This window comes from Seriola dumerili, unplaced genomic scaffold (assembly GCF_002260705.1).
Source record: "Seriola dumerili isolate Sdu_G_001 unplaced genomic scaffold, Sdu_1.0 BDQW01000149.1, whole genome shotgun sequence".
Lineage (NCBI taxonomy): Eukaryota > Metazoa > Chordata > Actinopteri > Carangiformes > Carangidae > Seriola > Seriola dumerili.
In genome coordinates, this window is record NW_019174404.1 from 7,227,551 (window position 1) to 7,245,746 (window position 18,196).

Consider the following 18,196-nt stretch of genomic DNA (forward strand, 5'->3'; position numbering starts at 1 on the left):
AGGGAGGGGATGCTGACCTCCAGTGTTTTTTTTTTTCTTTTCGTTTCTAGAGCAGAAGGAGAGAAAACAAGGTGACTGTTACAGGACAAACAGTTCAAAATGGAAATCTGGCCTCCCTCCTCCTCCATCTTACCCATTTGACCTCAGCTTTCTAATAAAAATCTGCATCTGCACCCTGCTGTTTTCCCTTATCCTCCATTCCAAATTAATCTCAACACAAGACTGCTTTAATATTGCTGTGTGCGTTCCTGAGTGGTTGTTAGCAAATGTGTGCCACTGCTTTAAGTGTGTAAGTGGGTGCATGTTCATGTCTGTATATTTGAGACAAAGAGAAATGAAAAAACTAAAGGATACTAAAGGTTCAAAAGCGATACAAGGATAGAATCTGAAACGTCATATCTTGACTCTTTTCAGACCAATATCGGCAGCATCCTGGCAGCTGTCAACCCCTACAAGCAGATCTCAGGTATGTATGACCCAGAGAGGGTGGACCTTTACTCCAAGCACCATCTAGGGGAGCTGCCACCACACATCTTTGCTGTGGCCAACGAATGCTACCGCTGCATCTGGAAACGCCACGACAGCCAGTGTGTTCTCATCAGGTGAGTTTACACACACACACACACACACACACTCACACACTCACACACTCAAACTAATAATTAACTGGTTTAAGCTCTAGTTCATGCCTCATTGCCTCATGCTTGTCCATTGAAAGAAAAGTTGTTCCATCCATCCATTTTCTATGCAATAAGTGGTTATACTGTTAAGACTCTCAGGGGACTGCAGCCTATCCCAGCATGCACTGGGCGAGGGGGGAGTTCCATTTTTGGAAATTCCAGCTATTCTTACTGTCCTACTTACCCGGAGTTACACATGCATTTTTTATGTCTTTGCATGCAGTCTGAATGTATATTTAAAAGAAAGGTTCAACATTATGGAACATATGTTTATTCACTTTCTTGCTGAGATTAGATGAGAAATAGGATACCACTCTTGTATCTGTGTATTTGGTGTACAGCCAGGAGACGGTTAGCTTAGCTTAGCGTAAAGGCTGGAAAGAGATGGAAACAGCTAGCCTGGCTTTGTAACAAGCTGTATCTTGGCTGGAAGCAGTAACCTCAGTTTAACACAGATAAAACAAACATATAATGTGTTCATTGGTGAGCTCTGTAGGTGCTGGTAGGCCTATTTGTTACCTTCAGACAGAGCTAGGATAGCTGTTTCCTCCTTTTGTCCTGGCACCACATGAAAACTGACAGAATATCCACAGCAATTTTTATAATAACCTTGCTGGTGTTTACACTAATGTAATTATACCACAAACGAGAACTTGTTGTGTCTATCTCATCATGAATATCAAGCCACTAGAATATATTCATGTAAATGTATTTTTCACCTTTGGAGCTCATGCAGAGACTGGCAGACAGTGACAGCTATTACACATAATAAACAATCAAGGTTGTCGGCACATTCCAGACATATTGATTTCCGCGGTTTATTGGAGAGAGAGACTGAGTCAATTCTAAATATTTAATTTTGTCAGCTGAAGAAGAATCATAGGATGAAATAATGATTGTGTTTCCCTTGGTAGTGAATATTAATGAACAACACCCTGCCAATATTTTAAAAAAGCCCACTAGATGAAGTTGGTGAACCACTCCTGGCCTGCTCTGCTAACTGACATGATCTGGTTGTGGGGTCAGACATCTCATCATGCGTTCAATTAAGCTCAGTCTTTGTCTCACTTGATGTCCTGATTGAGAGAGACTGGGAGCTAATGCAATATCGCTGAAAGTATCAAACCTCAGTATCAATTAAACAACCAGACCAATCTGAGATATGGGAATGTCAGAGAAGGTCACAGTGTATTTGATTAAAATGGGTTGTGTGTGCGCGTGTGTGTATGTGTGTGCGTGCTTGTGTGTGCATGGTTCAGTGGTGAATCAGGTGCAGGGAAGACGGAGAGCACTAAACTGTTGCTGCAGTTCCTGTCAGTGATGAGCCAGAAATCAGCCGGGACTGCTCCATCAGAGAAAACCACACGTGTGGAGCAGGCCATCGTACAGAGCAGGTACATACTGATGAAGTGAAGAAGACACGCTTTCCCTTTTTTGCTCTGATTTTACTGTAGGGTTGTTTTGGGACAAGACCAGATCAAATCTTGACTCTTATCTAACTGTATCTATCTTTGAGAGCAAGTCTAAGTAAAGTCATGTGTTTTTAAAAGAAAGTCTTTAGGGTCACTGAATGCTGACTAGGGCTGCAACTCAAAATGTTTATTTTTAAATAAATCTACTGATTATTTTCAAGTAATTGATTTATCATTTGGTCCATAAAATAGTACAAAAAATGAAGTGGTCATATCTCTTGTTGTGTTCGATCAACAGTCCAAAACCCGAAGTTATTCTGTTTACAGATATAAAACTGAGAAAAGCACCAAAACACCACATTAGAAAGGCTGAGACCTGAGCATGTTTGGTATTTCTGCTTTAAAAAACTAAACAATGAATTATCAAAACTATCCGTCAAACAACTAATTGACTAATCGACTCTTCGTTCTCATGTCCATTCAATGTGTAGCTGTAATTGTTAAACATTCAAGGTGAGCACCTTTGCAAAATATTCTATTTAAAGGTTTTAAAGGGTTTTATTAAGTCAAGTCTTTAGGGCGTCAAAGCAGTCAACCCTTAGCCTGAAGTTTGCTCTGATTACTGCCAAGTGCCCCTGAGCAAGCCCAGATACTGTGTGAGAGCTAAGTAAGCAGTATTTGTACCTGACACTAAGGGATGTGTGTAATTGTTGCTTTTGGTGGAAACAGTTATTGAGGGAACATCCTCTGCAGCACATGGTCTGTGTACTATATTCTAAACGTCATGCACAGATAAAAGCAGATGTGACAAAACACGCTAACCTCAGCTTTTTGTTTTCCTTGCAGTCCGATCATGGAAGCGTTTGGTAACGCAAAGACTGTTTACAACAACAACTCCAGTCGCTTTGGAAAGTTCATCCAGCTTCACTTCTCTGAGGGCGGCAACATCCAGGGAGGCTGCATCATCGACTGTATCCTTATTTTTTACACAAAATAAATAGATTTATATCAGATGTATTAGAATTTTCTAAATGTATGTGCTGCATAATACGCACGATAAAAAGGGGTGTTAAAGGAGAATATATGTGAAGACCAGTGACGAGGTTCGATTGTGTTTCCTTGACTGTCTACCTTTCAGACTTACTGGAAAAGGTAACTATGTCCGGGGCTGCAGCCTGCTCATGTCAAGTTTAAACTTATTACTACTGACTTGTCTGTCTTGTGTAGTGAATCATAATGAAGTGTTAATTGAGGCTTTGCTGCATTGATTTCGCTGTAGAACCGCGTGGTACGACAAAACCCTGGAGAACGAAACTACCACATCTTCTACGCTCTGCTGGCGGGAGCTAACAAAGAGCATAAAAGTAAGAAAGGCTCAGTTAACATCTTCAAATATCAACATTGTCCTTTAAAACCTGCTCATTTTTTTCTGACTAAAACCTATGTATCTTTGGGTTAACGTGGTTATATGAGCTTTATATGATTTACAAATCAAAATGGCATATTGGAGATAAAATTAAACTGCAGGGAATGTACTTGAACTCTGGTCAACACGGATAACGTTCTAATCAACCAAAGTATGTTCGTATAACTTTACTATGTCTAAACATCAAGCGTGGTTAATTATCTAAATGTTCATCTCTACCACTGTCACACTGACATCATAAATCTCCTCTGTCAGGCCTTTACTTCCTCGAGGACCCCGCTGAATCTTTCCACTACCTCAGCCAATCAGGATGTCTGAAGGACAAGAGCCTGAATGACAAAGAACTGTTTAACAGCGTTATGGTCAGTTTATCTACATCACTCTGTTTTTAACTGTGTCCAATATTCTAGTTTAAAAAAAAAACAACATTTGTCTGGAGGCAAAAATTATATTAAGCAGAAATTAATCCATATTACTTTAAGTTATACTGATCGTTCTGCTACATTTTTCTGTGTAATATTTGGCATTGCACCTGGAAGTTTACTGTAAATTATGGCATGTTCGTAAAGCTGAAATTTCAATCAGCATTTATCAAACATCTATGACTGTAGTGATGTAGAATATATTGTCTTAATCCTCCCTGTCACTGCGACATTAGAATAAAGACTTAACTTTGCCAGCAAAGAAGTGAAAATAAGTGTTTATAATACATGCAGCTCATCTTCTGGCAGGGCCTAATCTCTTTTCTTGTTGGTTTCTGTGTGCAGGAGGCGCTGAAGGTGTTAGAGTTCACAGAGGAGGAGATCAGAGACATGTTTAAGCTGCTGTCAGGCGTCTTACAGCTGGGAAACATCGAGTTCATGACTGCAGGAGGAGCCCAGATCACAACGAAACAGGGTCAGTGAAAACCTCATGTAAAGTGAGTAGGAAAATTAAAACTGACATAGATACATTGCAGAAGTGTAACACATCTTTGTGCATGTTTCCAGTGGTCACTGATGCCAGTGAACTGCTGGGCCTGGATGCCTTTCAGCTGTCTGAAGTCCTGACTCAGCGATCCATAATACTCAGAGGAGAGGAAATCTGCTCCCCGCTCACTATAGAGCAGGTATATGTACACATATATATGCACACATATGTACACACATTTATCCTCCCTGTATAGATCGATCCCTGCCTCTTCCCGACACTCACACACCCATCCTGACCATCCCTCGGGTCTCTCTCTCATCGTTGCAGGCTGTGGATTCCCGGGACTCTGTTGCCATGGCGTTATATTCCCAGTGTTTCTCCTGGATCATCCTCAAGATCAATCAGAAAGTCAAAGGGAAGGAAAACTTTAAATCCATCGGCATCCTCGACATCTTCGGCTTTGAAAACTTTGAGGTCAGAACTCTAAGCCTTCATATGAGACTCAGGCACGTCTTCTATATGATTTACATGCAGACCAGATACAGATCTGTATATAAGATGTGTTCCATCTTTCAATCCAGGTGAATCGGTTTGAACAGTTTAACATCAACTACGCCAACGAGAAACTTCAGGAATACTTTAATAAGCACATCTTCTCCCTGGAGCAGCTGGAGTACAACAGGTGAAATTCCACATACAGTATATCTATACAAGAATGCACAAGCAAAGACGACACAGTTAGTTGGATTACTGCATTTAATAAAACCATTATGTAATTTTATTAATTAATTATAAGTATCAAATAACACTGAGGAGAACAAGTAAAATCATTAGCTTTAAGCAATATTCTCTGTCACCACATGAATAAAATGTGGATCGAGGAAAGTGTGCCTCATAACTTTCTTGTCTGTTCATAAGAAATAGTCAATTAAGGTAATTTAGTGAGTTAGTTAATCTGTATTTATTCAGAATGGCTGAAGATCTATTTTTACAAGAGACACTTGAGAACAAATTCAGTTTAAATTCTGCTCAAATCTTAGCCAGTCTGGTGAGTTTGAGAATATAATTGTACATTTTGTGTCTGCCAGTACCAAATTAGCACAGGAGTTCGGGTGGAGGACAACTCCATCCGTACAGTCTCTCTAAGAGATAATCAGGTTACGTTTATGTTTGAAGATCTTTTTCAGCCGTTCTGGCAGCGTCAGCCTGGTGTGCGCAGCATGGCTGTAGACTTTTTGTTTTGTTTAACCAGTGTTTTGTTGAGTATGCACAGATTGTACATGTGATATGCAGTTAACAGAAATCCTGGACCCCGGTTTTCCATGCATGATTGTTTCCGCTCCACAGGGAGGGTGTTCAGTGGGATGCCATAGACTGGATGGACAATGCAGAGTGTCTTGACCTTATAGAGAAGGTAATAAAAATGCTATTACACAGTTTGTGACATAATAAACAGTGTTTAGAGTTGAAATAATGAGAGTTTCTTAGTATCTTCTGGGCATGTGGCCAGGGAGGTTGAAATGTTGGCCCACTTTAACATAATGTTGTTGCCGTGCCAAGCGTCAGTCTTTTCTGGATCAGAGCTGGTTTGAAGTGGGTTAAAATAACAGCTGCTTCCCTGTCAGTTAAGAGCTGTGTTGGACGCCTGCCTCCGTTGGTTTCTGGAAAATGATCTAATAGTATTAGACTGATGTTTTAGAAAGTGGTGCTGATTTGATAAAGAGGATGCAATAACATCAGGCTTTTTTTCCCCCCTCCCTTAGAAACTGGGCTTGTTGGCACTGGTGAATGAAGAGAGTCGATTCCCCAAAGGAACAGACTTCACTCTGCTGGAGAAGTTGCACAGCAGACACTCTGTGCGTTATTTACACATTTGTTCAGGCACTTCTTGCATAATTAAAGAAAATGTTGAGCTTCTGTGCGGCTTCTAAACGTCACATTATTTTTGAGTTTTGAATTTCTCTTTTCTTGTTCGCTGCAGACAAACCCTTACTATGTGAAGCCCAGACTTGCTGATCATCAGTTTGGTATCAAACATTATGCCGGGGAGGTGAGTTATACATAACTTAGGGTATATGTTACTGTGTGACGTCTGGGATATTTATAATGAACCTATGTTTCCGTCAGGTCTTGTATGACGTTAGAGGAATCCTGGAGAAGAACAGAGACACCTTCAGAGACGACATCCTAAACATGCTCAAGGACAGCAGGTGAGACATTCAGATGCACTAAATGAATAGTGAATTGGGACTGTGATAAGTCAGAGAGTTGAGTAGATATGAATCTTTTGATGCAAAGTCATTCTACATGTTTCAATTAGTAGATTCAAACTGTCATTATGAAAACTATAATAATACAAACCACATCCAGAATGTCAACTTTGCAAGACACAAACAGGTTTGAGGACCATTTGTTCTCTTAAAAAAATAAACTACTCAACTACTCAACTAATCTCATCAAGAAATATAATATTTCCACCTGCCAGCAACATAATTGAGTTGTGTATTTATATATTTATTGTGATTTATAAAAACAAACAGTTATTACTTCAGGGATAAAAATCAAGCTGTAGTTGATATCTGTTCTGATTTTTGAACACTGCTTTGTCATTTCCACTGACAGAACTCATATGTAGATGTATAACGTGTTATGTTTCTGTGTCTCCACAGACTGGACTTCATCTATGACTTGTTTGAGAAGGTTGGCAGCAGGAACAACGAGGAGAAGATGGGAACAGCCAGGCGCAAACCTACTGTGAGCTCCCAGTTCAGGGTGAGTGATCAATGCAATTCACGGACATCGATGCTAAAAGACATGTAGAGGGAGTTGTAAATACGTAGTGGAGAAAAGTGCTAACAATTCATCTCTTTCTCTGACTCCTCAGGACTCCCTTCATGCTCTCATGGCCACTCTGAGTGTATCCAACCCTTTCTTCATCCGCTGCATTAAACCCAACATGCAAAAGGTCAGTCTGTTTCTGTCTCACAGGATGACGGCATATCATCTCATAAGGTCTCTGTTTAATGTTGAAGCTTTTTTTTTTTTCTTTGATTTTACTCGTAGAATCCAAATGTGTTTGACCCTGAGGTCGTCCTGAACCAGCTGAGGTATTCTGGGATGCTGGAGACTGTGAAGATCCGTCGTGCTGGGTTCCCCGTCCGCAGGACTTTCAAAGACTTTTTCTCTCGGTATAATATCTCAAGTCTGAATTTATCTTTGTCTTGTTATTTGTTATTTCTGCTTGTGTCTTTGAATTTATTTCTTTTTGAGGAAATGCCTTTTGTTTTTTTTTCTCTGTTTAAGTTGCTGCAATTTGTCTTTTCTTGCGTCTCACCCTCTGTCTCATGTCTTTTCTGGCTGCCAGGTATAAGATCATTCTGAAAGAAAAAGTAGCAGCAGCTGGAGATGATAAAAAGAGGAATACAGACCTTCTCATGAAATATGACAAGACCAAGAAGGAGTGGCAGTTAGGCAAGACCAAGGTAACATTTAGGAGCTGTTGGACAGCACCAGTAACAACTGATGATTAACATTATCCAAAGTAATTCCCTCCTCCATCTCTTCCTGATAACTCTTTACCTTTGCTCTGTAGGTGTTTTTGAAAGAGTCTCTGGAGCAGCGTTTAGAGAAAGACAGGGATGAAGTCCGTCGCCAGGCTGCTATGATAATCCGAGCTCACCTTCTCACCTTCTCTGCCAAGTAAGAACTGAAGTGAAACTGCAATTTTCGGCATTTGGGAACAAATTTGTGGCTTAATGACACTGTTCTTATTCAATGTATCTTACGTGCATTCCTGTTTTGTCTACAGGAAGCACTTCAAGTGTGTACGCGCCAGTGTCGTCATCCTCCAGAAACACTTCCGCAAGCACATCCAGCGCAGGCGATTCGTGAAGCGACGCAAGGCAGCTCTGGTGCTCCAGAAACACAGGCGAGGCCAGGTGGCGCGTGCTCGTGTTCGAAAGCTCCGGGAGGAGAAGAAGAAGAGGGAGGACGAGCAGAAGAAGAAAGAGGAGGAAGAGAAGAAAACACCTGGTGAAGGGGAGCAGGAGAAAGCGGATGAAGGAGCAGAGATGAAGACAAAATCGTCAGAGGCTAGTGTTTTTATTTTCATTGTCTCACCAGGGATTTTGTGTCTCATTCTGCCTTCTTTGATTTTCAGATTAACGCAAAATGTCATCTCCCCTCCAGGATGAGGCCCGGCAGATGGAGGAGATCCTGCAGTTGGAGCGAGAGATCGAGCGCTTGCAGAAGAAGAGAGAGGATGAGGTGTCGCAGCTGTGTGAGTCCTCCAAACAGGAGCTGCAGCTGCGCCGGGACGCTGAGCTCAAACGGATGAAGAAGGAGGCTTCTCGCAAGGCCACAGAGCTCATCGACCTCCTGAACTTCGGAGGCGTGGATCCCTCCCTTGGAGCAGTAGGAGCGAAGCCTGCTGCCGAGGCGAAAGCGCCGAAAAGGAAGAGTGCCGCCAGAGGTGCATCCAAAGAGGAAGAGGTGGATGAAGGCTTCCATGCTGAGGAGGAGTGCATCCCTCTCCCTGACTTCCCTCCTCCTGCTGAGACAGATGCTCCTGTGGATCAGGAGATATTTGCTCAGCTCCCTCCTCCCCCACCTGCCTTTGCAGAGGGGACGGTGCCTCCTGCACCACCTCCTCCACCTCCTCTGCCCACAGACGGTGCACCTGCCGCTGGAATTCCTCCCCCTCCTCCTCTGCCTCCACCTGAAGATGGCTCTGCTGCCCCTCCACCTCAACCTCCACCTCCTCCTATACCACCTCCACCTCCCCCGGGAGAGGGGGAGAAGAAGGAGGGAGCCAAGCTGGAGCCGGAGAGGAAGGTAAGCATGGTGGAGAGCCTGGTGGACGGGGAAGAGCCAATTTACAGCATGCCGGCCGACACAGAGTCGGATTACGACCAGGAGGAGGAGGAAGGGTCCGTCACTGCGGGAGATGACAGCTCTGTATCCGGGAGCAACCGTGGCAGCGCCGCGGTGGCGGACGAGGAGCACCCGAGGAAGTCAACCTGCACCAACGCCAGCATTGAGTCCTACAGAGGCAGCTCTGACTCTGTGAGGACACACACTCACACGCATCCTCACACGCGTGCACGCAGATATGTATGAGCAGCTCTGCAGTTACAATCGATGTTCAGTATAAACTAAAAGTGTGACACACTTTGTCATTTCTTATTGTTTACTGTAGTAACTCATGAATGTTATTGTCCGCTGTTCCAGTATGCAGACAGTGATGATGAGCATGATGGGATGATGGACACTGATGAGGAAGTGACAAACGGCAGAGTGACTTTGCTTAATGGAAATGGGCCGCCATATTTCCATGGCTACCTCTACATGAAGGGTGAATTTATATTATCTGTGTCTTATTCTGAAATTAAGCCTTTACCACCTTTTTAAATTTTACCTAAAATTTTCTCCTCCGCTCCCCCAGCTGGACTGATGATCCCGTGGCGGAGGCGCTGGTGTGTGCTGAAAGATGAAACCTTCATGTGGTTCCGGTCCAAACAAGAGTCTCTGAAGTCCGGCTGGCTCTACAAGAAAGGAGGAGGCCTCTCCACTCTGTCACGGAGGTTGTTGTAGTTGTTACTGAGTGAAGCCTGCATGCTAATTAAATGAAACCACATCTCTGCTGGAAGTGCAGTCCAATACAATGTCCAGTGAATGTTTCAGTTGAATGATGATGTAGTTATCCATGAGTCAGTAAGACCTGACAAACCTCCAAAATCCTTTAAATTCAGTTTTCATGTTACATGCTGCATGAAATTAAGAGTTTAACTAGTGGTTGCATGTGAGCTTGATTTTTTTCAAAGACCTTTTCAATATATTGAATGGAATTGACAAGGTTAATATGTCTTGAGTTGTTTAAGATAGTCCAGTGTTCTGTTGAAGTATTTGGGGTATTTGTCTAACTTGAAGCTTTAAACCCTCTGCAGAACTGGCGAACTACAGTGTCCTACTCAAGCTGATGTACAGTGACTTTACTGATGCTTTACTTAGTGTCAGTTGATGTTCCACTTCAAAAAAGTAGATCTTTCATTATTTAAAATGCATTTAGACAACAAGTTAGTGAGTTACTTATTAGAAAGATCATTTATTATTGTTATGATTATGATTATTATTCAAAAACTACACATACATTAAAAAGTTTTTAAATTGCACAATATAGTTTTCATCAATAGGTACTTCCACCCTTGGATACATGTTTCATATGTCAGATTTTATTCTATATAAAGAAGCAAATTCACTTTGTATTGCAAATAGAAATGAAGCACAATATGTGCACCTATCATTTGTAGTCAAGTCAGATAAACCTTTCTAATATCTAGAGTGTGTTATCTTGGCCGTTATTTTCATTGTGTCTCATTTTGCCCTAGAAACTGGAAGATGCGTTGGTTTGTGCTGAGGGACAGCAAGCTGATGTACTACGAGAACGACAGTGAGGAGAAGCTGAAGGGAACCATCGATATCAGAGCTGCCAAGTAAGATCCAACACGACACGCGCACACACATTGTCATATTCACTACTACTTTTTCTTTTTCTAGATAACAGCTGCAATTATATCCTGTGCGCGCGTGCGTGTGTGTGTGTTTGTGTGCGCGTGTGCGCATGTGTACAGGGAGATCATGGATAATCATGAGAAGGAGAACGCTCTGAACATCGTGACGGATGAGAGGACCTATCAGGTGTTTGCTGAGTCACCAGAGGATGCAAGGTGCTGTCCAGATGAAGTCTTTATGTAGAAAACAGCAACATGTTTCGTATTCACAGTTAATCTGAGTAGATTGATGATGATAATAGTGACAACACCTCTGTCTCTCTGTGCAGTGGCTGGTTTAATGTCCTCAGTAAGGTGCGTGTTTGCACTCCTGAGCAGCTGCTGGAGATGTCCCACGAACAGGCCAATCCAAAGAACGCTGTGGTCAGTCTTGAAAAAATATAATGCAATAACTTTTTATGTGTTTATCCCTCTGTCATTTCTCACTTATTCCACACAATATGTGTGTTCAATATCCTGTGAGGCGGCTTTTATTTTATGGCTTTTACTCTAGAGGGTACAATGAATTTGATCTAAAGCAACTATCATGAAAAAGCTATGAGTTAGGTCACTTTGTAATTGCGAACATGACGCTGTAGAAGTGATGATGCATTTCATTAATGTTTTAAATCATTCTCCACTCCTCCTTCAGGGAACCCTTGACGTCGGGCTGATTGACTCTGTTTGTGCGTCAGACAACCCTGATCGGTAAGTTGGTCTGATCATCAAAAAGAAGCAAAATGCTGATTTACTAAGCAGGTCTGGGACCATTTTGTTCTTTGCACAGCAAATTCCCTGAATTTGATCGCAGAATATTTTTGGTGTCAATGAAAATCTCAGAATATTTAAAATCTCAAAAATAGTTTCTTAAATGAAAAAGAGAGAGAGAGAATTTCTTTATAAAAAGAAATCTGCTGATTTGATGTTTTCCAATCATACATAGAAAATATTGTAGAAAAGGAGTGTAGTCTGAATAGACTAATTCGGTACAGCTTGTATTTCAAAATAAAACATTTTTCACTCTGGATTAACTTGGACTCTGCTGCTGAGTGACACAAAACTAGTAACGACTGAGTTACTCTTTTTGTGCCTCTCACAATAAATTTGAACACATGGCACAGGGCAGTTCTGCTTTTTTTGTGTTAACTGGAAAACTCAGTATGCCATCTTATTTCTGTCACTTGACCTCTGCAGGCCCAACTCTTTTGTCATCATTACTGCCAACCGTGTGATCCACTGCAACAGTGACACACCAGAGGAGATGCATCACTGGATCAGTCTGCTGCAGAAACCCAAAGGAGACGCCAGGATCGACGGGCAGGAGTTCCTTGTCAGAGGTGAGAAGAGATTTTATTTTTTAGATATGTACAAGCTTTTACATGCACCTTCCTGTAGTAAGATTTCATTACTTTTTTTGTGAACTGTGGGACTATAATAAGACACGTAAAATGTACCATTTACAGATAGTGCTAATTGGTATACAAAATTGTTTGTCAAATTAGGGGAAGACCTAAGAAGACCTGCATATATAGTTAGTTTGAAGCATATATATATTTTAAATAGCAGTGACAAAGTGGAGAAAATCTGTTGAAATATGTATGAATAAATAAAATGTGGAAGTATTTTAAAAAAGCGTGTTTGAAAGGTTTTAGTAAAATGCCTCATACATTTAGACACTGAAGGTGGGAAATTTGTCACCATATGATTACTCAGAGAAATAAAACTAAATTATTGGTTAACCCTGCTGTGAAAATCATTTACATTCTTCCTTGTCTCTCTGACTCTTTTCCTCTTCTCTCCTTCTCTACTCTCATCATCTTTCAGGTTGGCTCCAAAAGGAAATGAAGACGAACGCTAAGAGCACATCCCTGAAGCTGAAGAAGCGCTGGTTTGTTTTGACCCACAACTCCCTGGATTACTACAAGAGCTCAGAGCGAAACTCCTCCAAGATGGGAACTCTGGTCCTAAACTCCCTCTGCTCTGTCATTCAGCCAGATGAACGAGTGCACAGGGAGACAGGTGAGGATGGAGAGAAATGGCAAAAGAGACAGAAAGTAGTAACTTTAATCAGGGATTACACATAGAAGGTGCTACATGTGCAATTATGTAGCACCTGCTAAATTACAGAGAATATATCTCTCATATAAAACCTTCCGTTAGGGGAATTTTTTTTTTCTTCATTTTATAGTAATACATGCTAAATGTTTTTACAGGTTACTGGAACATCATAGTGTACGGGAGGAAGCATTCCTACCGCCTCTACACCAAGATGCTGAATGAGGCCATGAGGTGGACCGCTGCTATACAGGGAGTCATAGACAGCAAGACCCCCATAGAAACTCCGACTCTGCAGCTGATCAGAGACATCAAGGTAAAACAGACAAATGCACACAGACACAGGAAGAGAAGATTTATAATGCATCAACAGAAAATGTGTTTTAAAGTTGATCGTAATCTCCTCCCACTCCCACAGGAGAACAGTGTGAACCCAGACATAGTGGAGCAGATGTACAGGAGAAACCCCATCCTCAGATACACTCAGCACCCTCTGCACTCCCCTCTACTGCCGCTCCCTTATGGAGAGGTCACCACCCGTAAGTAAAACTCCTACTCTGCAACACACACTCTCTTCTTCTTCCTCCTCCTCCTTTTCATCCTGCGTCTTGTCTTCTTTTTCCTCTTCTTTCCCAAACTGTGCACATATAGATACATGAATATTAAAACGTGATATGACTGGTCGTGTTTGCAGATTTCCGCACTGAAACAGATCATATGGCTGAATATCAATTCTAAGTTCTTTTGTTATGTTACCTCCCACATTCGCATCCACGATCACGTTTCCCCTTTTCTACCAAAAAGTTTGGTCTTTGTTCACCTTTTCTTCCCTTTGTCTTTCTCCATGCAGTGCAAAGGCAGCAGGGTTACGCCAGCCTGCAGGATGAGGCGGTGCGAGTGTTCAACTCGCTGCAGGAGATGGAGACTCTGGCAGACACGGTGCCCATCATTCAGGGCATCCTGCAGACCTGCCAGGACCTGCGCCCTCTCAGGGATGAGGTACTTGAAAACTGAAGTTACTTTCTTGTCTGGTCTCAGCAGAAAAATTTGGTTTGTTTATAAGATGTTAGACACAGAGTTAGAATTGAATAAAGAAACACAGTGGTGTGTAGTGTGAGCTTTATGAAAATATATTAGAAGTTGCGTCTTAGTGCTTTTTCCAATATAACATATAAGAAAAGCAATGTGTATACAGTGATTTGACATTTTTTCTTTTTCAGATTTCTAAAATCTCCTCCATATTTCTGTTTTTCAGGTATATTGTCAGGTGATCAAGCAGACCAATCATGTACCTCAGCCTAACAGCCCAGCCAATCGGGCACACTGGCACCTGCTCACCTGCATGAGCTGCACCTTCCTGCCCAGTCGAGCCATCCTCCGATACCTCCGCTTCCACCTCAAGAGGTCAGTGTGTGTTTGCAGTTTGGATAGTGCCTCTTTGATTTGTCATTCATGGGATAAAGGTGTAATAAAATGTGTATGTACGGGATTTGATTCAGGGTACGTGAGCGCTATCCCGGCACAGAGATCGAGCGCTACGCTGCTTTCATCGGGGAATCCCTGAAGAAGACCAAGACTCGTGAGTTTGTTCCCTCTCAGGAGGAGATCGCCGCCCTGCTGGTGAGACAGGAGATGAGCACCACCGTTTACTGCCATGGCGGAGGCTCCTGCAAGATCTCCATCAATTCGCACACCACAGCTGGAGAGGTGCACCTCAGAAAACACACTCATACACTGACAAATCATACAAACACTTTTCTGGGCCCACCTGAGAGATGATATAAAGGCAGTGTTTCTACATTTTCCTCTGTGTTTATGGGACATTCAGTCCCCCATATGTAGTGAATAATATCCATTTTAAACATCTGTCTTACATTAATTTATTCTGAAGGGGAAACACCGTCACAAGTATTGTGTATTTTTTGATTTGTTTTTTCCTTTTTCGTCCCCTCTTATTGTGACAAATTATAGGAGGAAGTAGAGGAAGGAGAAAAAGCAAAAAAGTGTATAAAACTGAAAAAAACATCTGCAAAAGATAATTTTTAAAGAAAAATATAAATGTAAGCTCCACTTATTACATTTCAGAGTGAAAACGAAAGTGTGTTTTAATGTTGCTGCTGCAGGTTGTGGAGAAGCTGATCAGAGGCCTGGCCATGGAGGAAAGCAAGAACCTGTTTTCTCTGTTTGAACACAACGCCTGCACAGACCGAGCTTTGGAGAGCAGAGTGATTGTGGCAGATGTTCTGGCCAAGTTTGAAAGGTATCTAATTTTTCATACCCTGCGTTAATCTATAAGAATTCTATTGGCACAGATTTCAATTGTTTGGTTGGGTTAAGTATCATATAATGTAAATACTGATTTAGAGATGATTGTAATTGGCCAGTTTTGCTGTTAATTGTTACTTTGGTTTATGTTTCTGTGCTTGGGGATTCTACATGAGTCTGCTGCGTATGTTTTCCAGATTGGCAGGTAGTGAAGAAGAGGAGGAGGAAGGAGAGTGGAAACTCTACTTCAAACTCTACTGCTTCTTGGATGTGGAGAGCATGCCCAAAGAGGGAGTGGAGTTTGCTTTCATGTTTGAACAGGTGAGATTTACTCCACAACTGGAGCCAATATTCACAAGAGGTAATAATTACTGCTAACTGAGAATGAGATCCCTTATTTTTCTTATTTTTAGCTCTTATTTTAAGACCATGGTAGGCAACAGTTTTCACCAATTACTCATAGTGATATTTATATTATTATCAATAGTCAGGATGTAAGAAAAATAGCATTTTTATTTAAGTTAAAGTTTAGTAAGTTGTACAGAATACTTTATTTGATTATTATGTCCTTAAATCCATTTCTTGAAAACATAAAATGTGTTGCTCTCTCTTTCTCTCTCAGGCTCATGAGTCCCTGATAAGTGGTCACTTCCCAGGGTCAGAGGAGACTTTGCAGCACCTGGCCGCTCTACGTCTCCAGTATCTCCACGGCGACGGTGCAGGCCGGGCCGGATGGAGCCTGGGAAGCGTTTATCCAATCGGACGTCTCCGCAATCGCATCCTCCACTCCACCAAGCCGGGCGTGGGGGCTGCAGGTGGCGCTGGAGTAGGCGGCGGAGGAGGAGTGGGAGACGGAAAGGGCTTGGTTGGAGGACAAGGAGGTGTTCCTATCGGAACGGAGAAACGAAAGACCCCGAGCTTCCTGGATGGTACCCTGAGGAGGAGCTTCAAGACTGGTTCACTGAAGAAACAGAAGGTTTTTGCCCCTTTGCTACAAGTCCTGCAGACTTTTTGATGCATTACATGTAACTAGTATTTTTAGTGGTGTAACATATGACATGTTAAACTCTACCTATTTCATATAGAACTCTTTAACTTACTTTTTTAATTCAATTTGCATTGCGGCAATATATCATTTTGTGAGCTCATTACTCTAAAAGCATATAAATCCTATAAATCTCTGACTGACTGAGAGTTTGACAGAATATTCTTAATCGACTGGCTGACCTGTGACGTTTCAGGTGGAGGAGGAGCAGATGTTGGAGATGTGGGTGAAAGAGGAGACGTCAGCCACACGGACCAGCGTGCTGGAGAAGTGGACCCGACTGCAGGGAATGCCCCAGCACCAGGCCATGCTTAAATATATGAGCATCATTAAGGAGTGGCCTGGATATGGATCTACTCTGTTTGACGTGGAGGTGAGAGAAGACTTAGAAGAGAAGAGTGATGGTGCAATAGAATTTAAAATGTTAAATCTGTTGTTAAAATCTGACAAGTAGACCTTTCCCTACCCTGTTCTCTCTGCAGTGTAAAGAAGGCGGTTTCCCTCACGACCTGTGGCTGGGTGTGAGTGCTGACAATGTGTCTGTGTATAAACGAGGTGAACCCAAACCTCTGGAGACCTTCCAGTACGAACACATCACCTTCTTCGGGGCTTCTCAGCCCTGCACCTACAAGATCATCGTGGATGAAAGGGAGATGTTCTTTGAGACTCCATTGGTGAGAGCTCATTATTTACCTTTTATTTCTTTTTTTTCATTTCCTTTTTCATGATTTTTTTTCATTATTGAATGCTGCACCAATTATTTTCTCAATTATTCGATTAATGCTTGATCTATAAAACACCGGCAACCAGTAAAAAAAAAAGCAATTTTCTATATGTCGGCATTTTAGCTTGAAAAATTACTAAAACTAAAGAATGACTCTATTATCAAAATGGTTACTCAATAATTCTGTGTTCATCAACTAATTATTTGTCTTATGTTTCATCTTATGCTTCTTTTTCTGCTTTTTATATTCTTGTTTGTTTTGTCTTGTCTTCCTGTTTATAATTACACCTGATTGAATTTGAAAAGTTTGGGGATCAACAAAGTCAGTGGGATTCATCCTCTGAGGACCATGAATGTCAAACTTTTATATCAATCCGTCCAACAGTTGTTGAGATATTTCAGTTTATTTCAGTTCTGGACTGACAGAGTGCCGTTGCCATACAAAATGTCACTTTAATATTTTAGCTCTTAACCACTCATTAACACCGATGTGCAAACTGAGGGATATTTTTTTACTTTTTAGGTTGGAGAGATCACCAAGATCATGAGGGCCTACATTAATATGATGGTGAAGAAACGTTGCAGCATCATGTCAGTGACCAGCGTCGCCAGTTCCTGGGTCAGGTGATCGGCACCAACCAATCAGAGCCCTCGGTTTGTCAAGTGGCAAGCAGATGCCTCGGCCCCACGGCATTAGTTGGTTGGTTTTGTCGCACCAACCAGCTAATCCTCACGGCTGAATCAAGAGCGGTGGATGAGCGAGGAAAGCAAAATGGGGAAGAGTGGACACAGAAGCCAAAACGCACACTCTACTACTGGCCTGGGTTTCACTTGGGATAAGGGATTTATTTAAAAATGAGCATGACAAAGAAAACAACCTGTATTTTGGGACGGTCCTTTCAAATACATAACCCCCAGTTGTAGTCCTGCATGTAGATGTTCAAGCACAACTCCACAACTTCTCTCCGCTTTCCTTTCCGGACAAACAAATCTCAGTAATTTACAAGCACAACTCAGCCGCCCAGTCTGTCCCAGGTGGCTCCCTATCCCCCCCCCCAGTGCACTGCCAGACAGAAGAAAGCCACACTCTCTCAGTTAGATTTCTTTCTCACTCCTCCTCCGAGTTCAG

At 42.0% G+C, this 18,196-nt stretch overlaps 1 protein-coding gene across 1 annotated transcript in view; it reads left to right on the forward strand.

Annotated features, from left to right (window-relative positions):
- LOC111225618 (unconventional myosin-X-like) overlaps positions 1-17,929 on the forward strand; it is a 34,667-nt gene extending 16,738 nt beyond the window's left edge. The window contains 41 exon segments of the mRNA XM_022750596.1: positions 415-602; positions 1,940-2,074; positions 2,939-3,063; positions 3,231-3,244; positions 3,372-3,456; positions 3,774-3,880; positions 4,286-4,415; positions 4,508-4,626; positions 4,758-4,904; positions 5,012-5,112; positions 5,778-5,844; positions 6,194-6,286; positions 6,412-6,480; positions 6,558-6,640; positions 7,100-7,202; positions 7,315-7,395; positions 7,494-7,618; positions 7,795-7,912; positions 8,023-8,129; positions 8,239-8,525; positions 8,590-9,494; positions 9,660-9,783; positions 9,874-10,012; positions 10,817-10,921; positions 11,060-11,155; positions 11,269-11,362; positions 11,631-11,686; positions 12,173-12,315; positions 12,803-12,997; positions 13,192-13,349; positions 13,452-13,572; positions 13,884-14,032; positions 14,289-14,437; positions 14,533-14,740; positions 15,157-15,293; positions 15,496-15,619; positions 15,921-16,113; positions 16,171-16,274; positions 16,540-16,716; positions 16,826-17,017; positions 17,591-17,929. Of these exon segments, the coding sequence (XP_022606317.1) occupies positions 415-602; positions 1,940-2,074; positions 2,939-3,063; positions 3,231-3,244; positions 3,372-3,456; positions 3,774-3,880; positions 4,286-4,415; positions 4,508-4,626; positions 4,758-4,904; positions 5,012-5,112; positions 5,778-5,844; positions 6,194-6,286; positions 6,412-6,480; positions 6,558-6,640; positions 7,100-7,202; positions 7,315-7,395; positions 7,494-7,618; positions 7,795-7,912; positions 8,023-8,129; positions 8,239-8,525; positions 8,590-9,494; positions 9,660-9,783; positions 9,874-10,012; positions 10,817-10,921; positions 11,060-11,155; positions 11,269-11,362; positions 11,631-11,686; positions 12,173-12,315; positions 12,803-12,997; positions 13,192-13,349; positions 13,452-13,572; positions 13,884-14,032; positions 14,289-14,437; positions 14,533-14,740; positions 15,157-15,293; positions 15,496-15,619; positions 15,921-16,113; positions 16,171-16,274; positions 16,540-16,716; positions 16,826-17,017; positions 17,591-17,695 (5,958 nt within the window). The 3' untranslated portion in view covers positions 17,696-17,929.
- Positions 17,930-18,196: the final 267 nt, after the last annotated feature.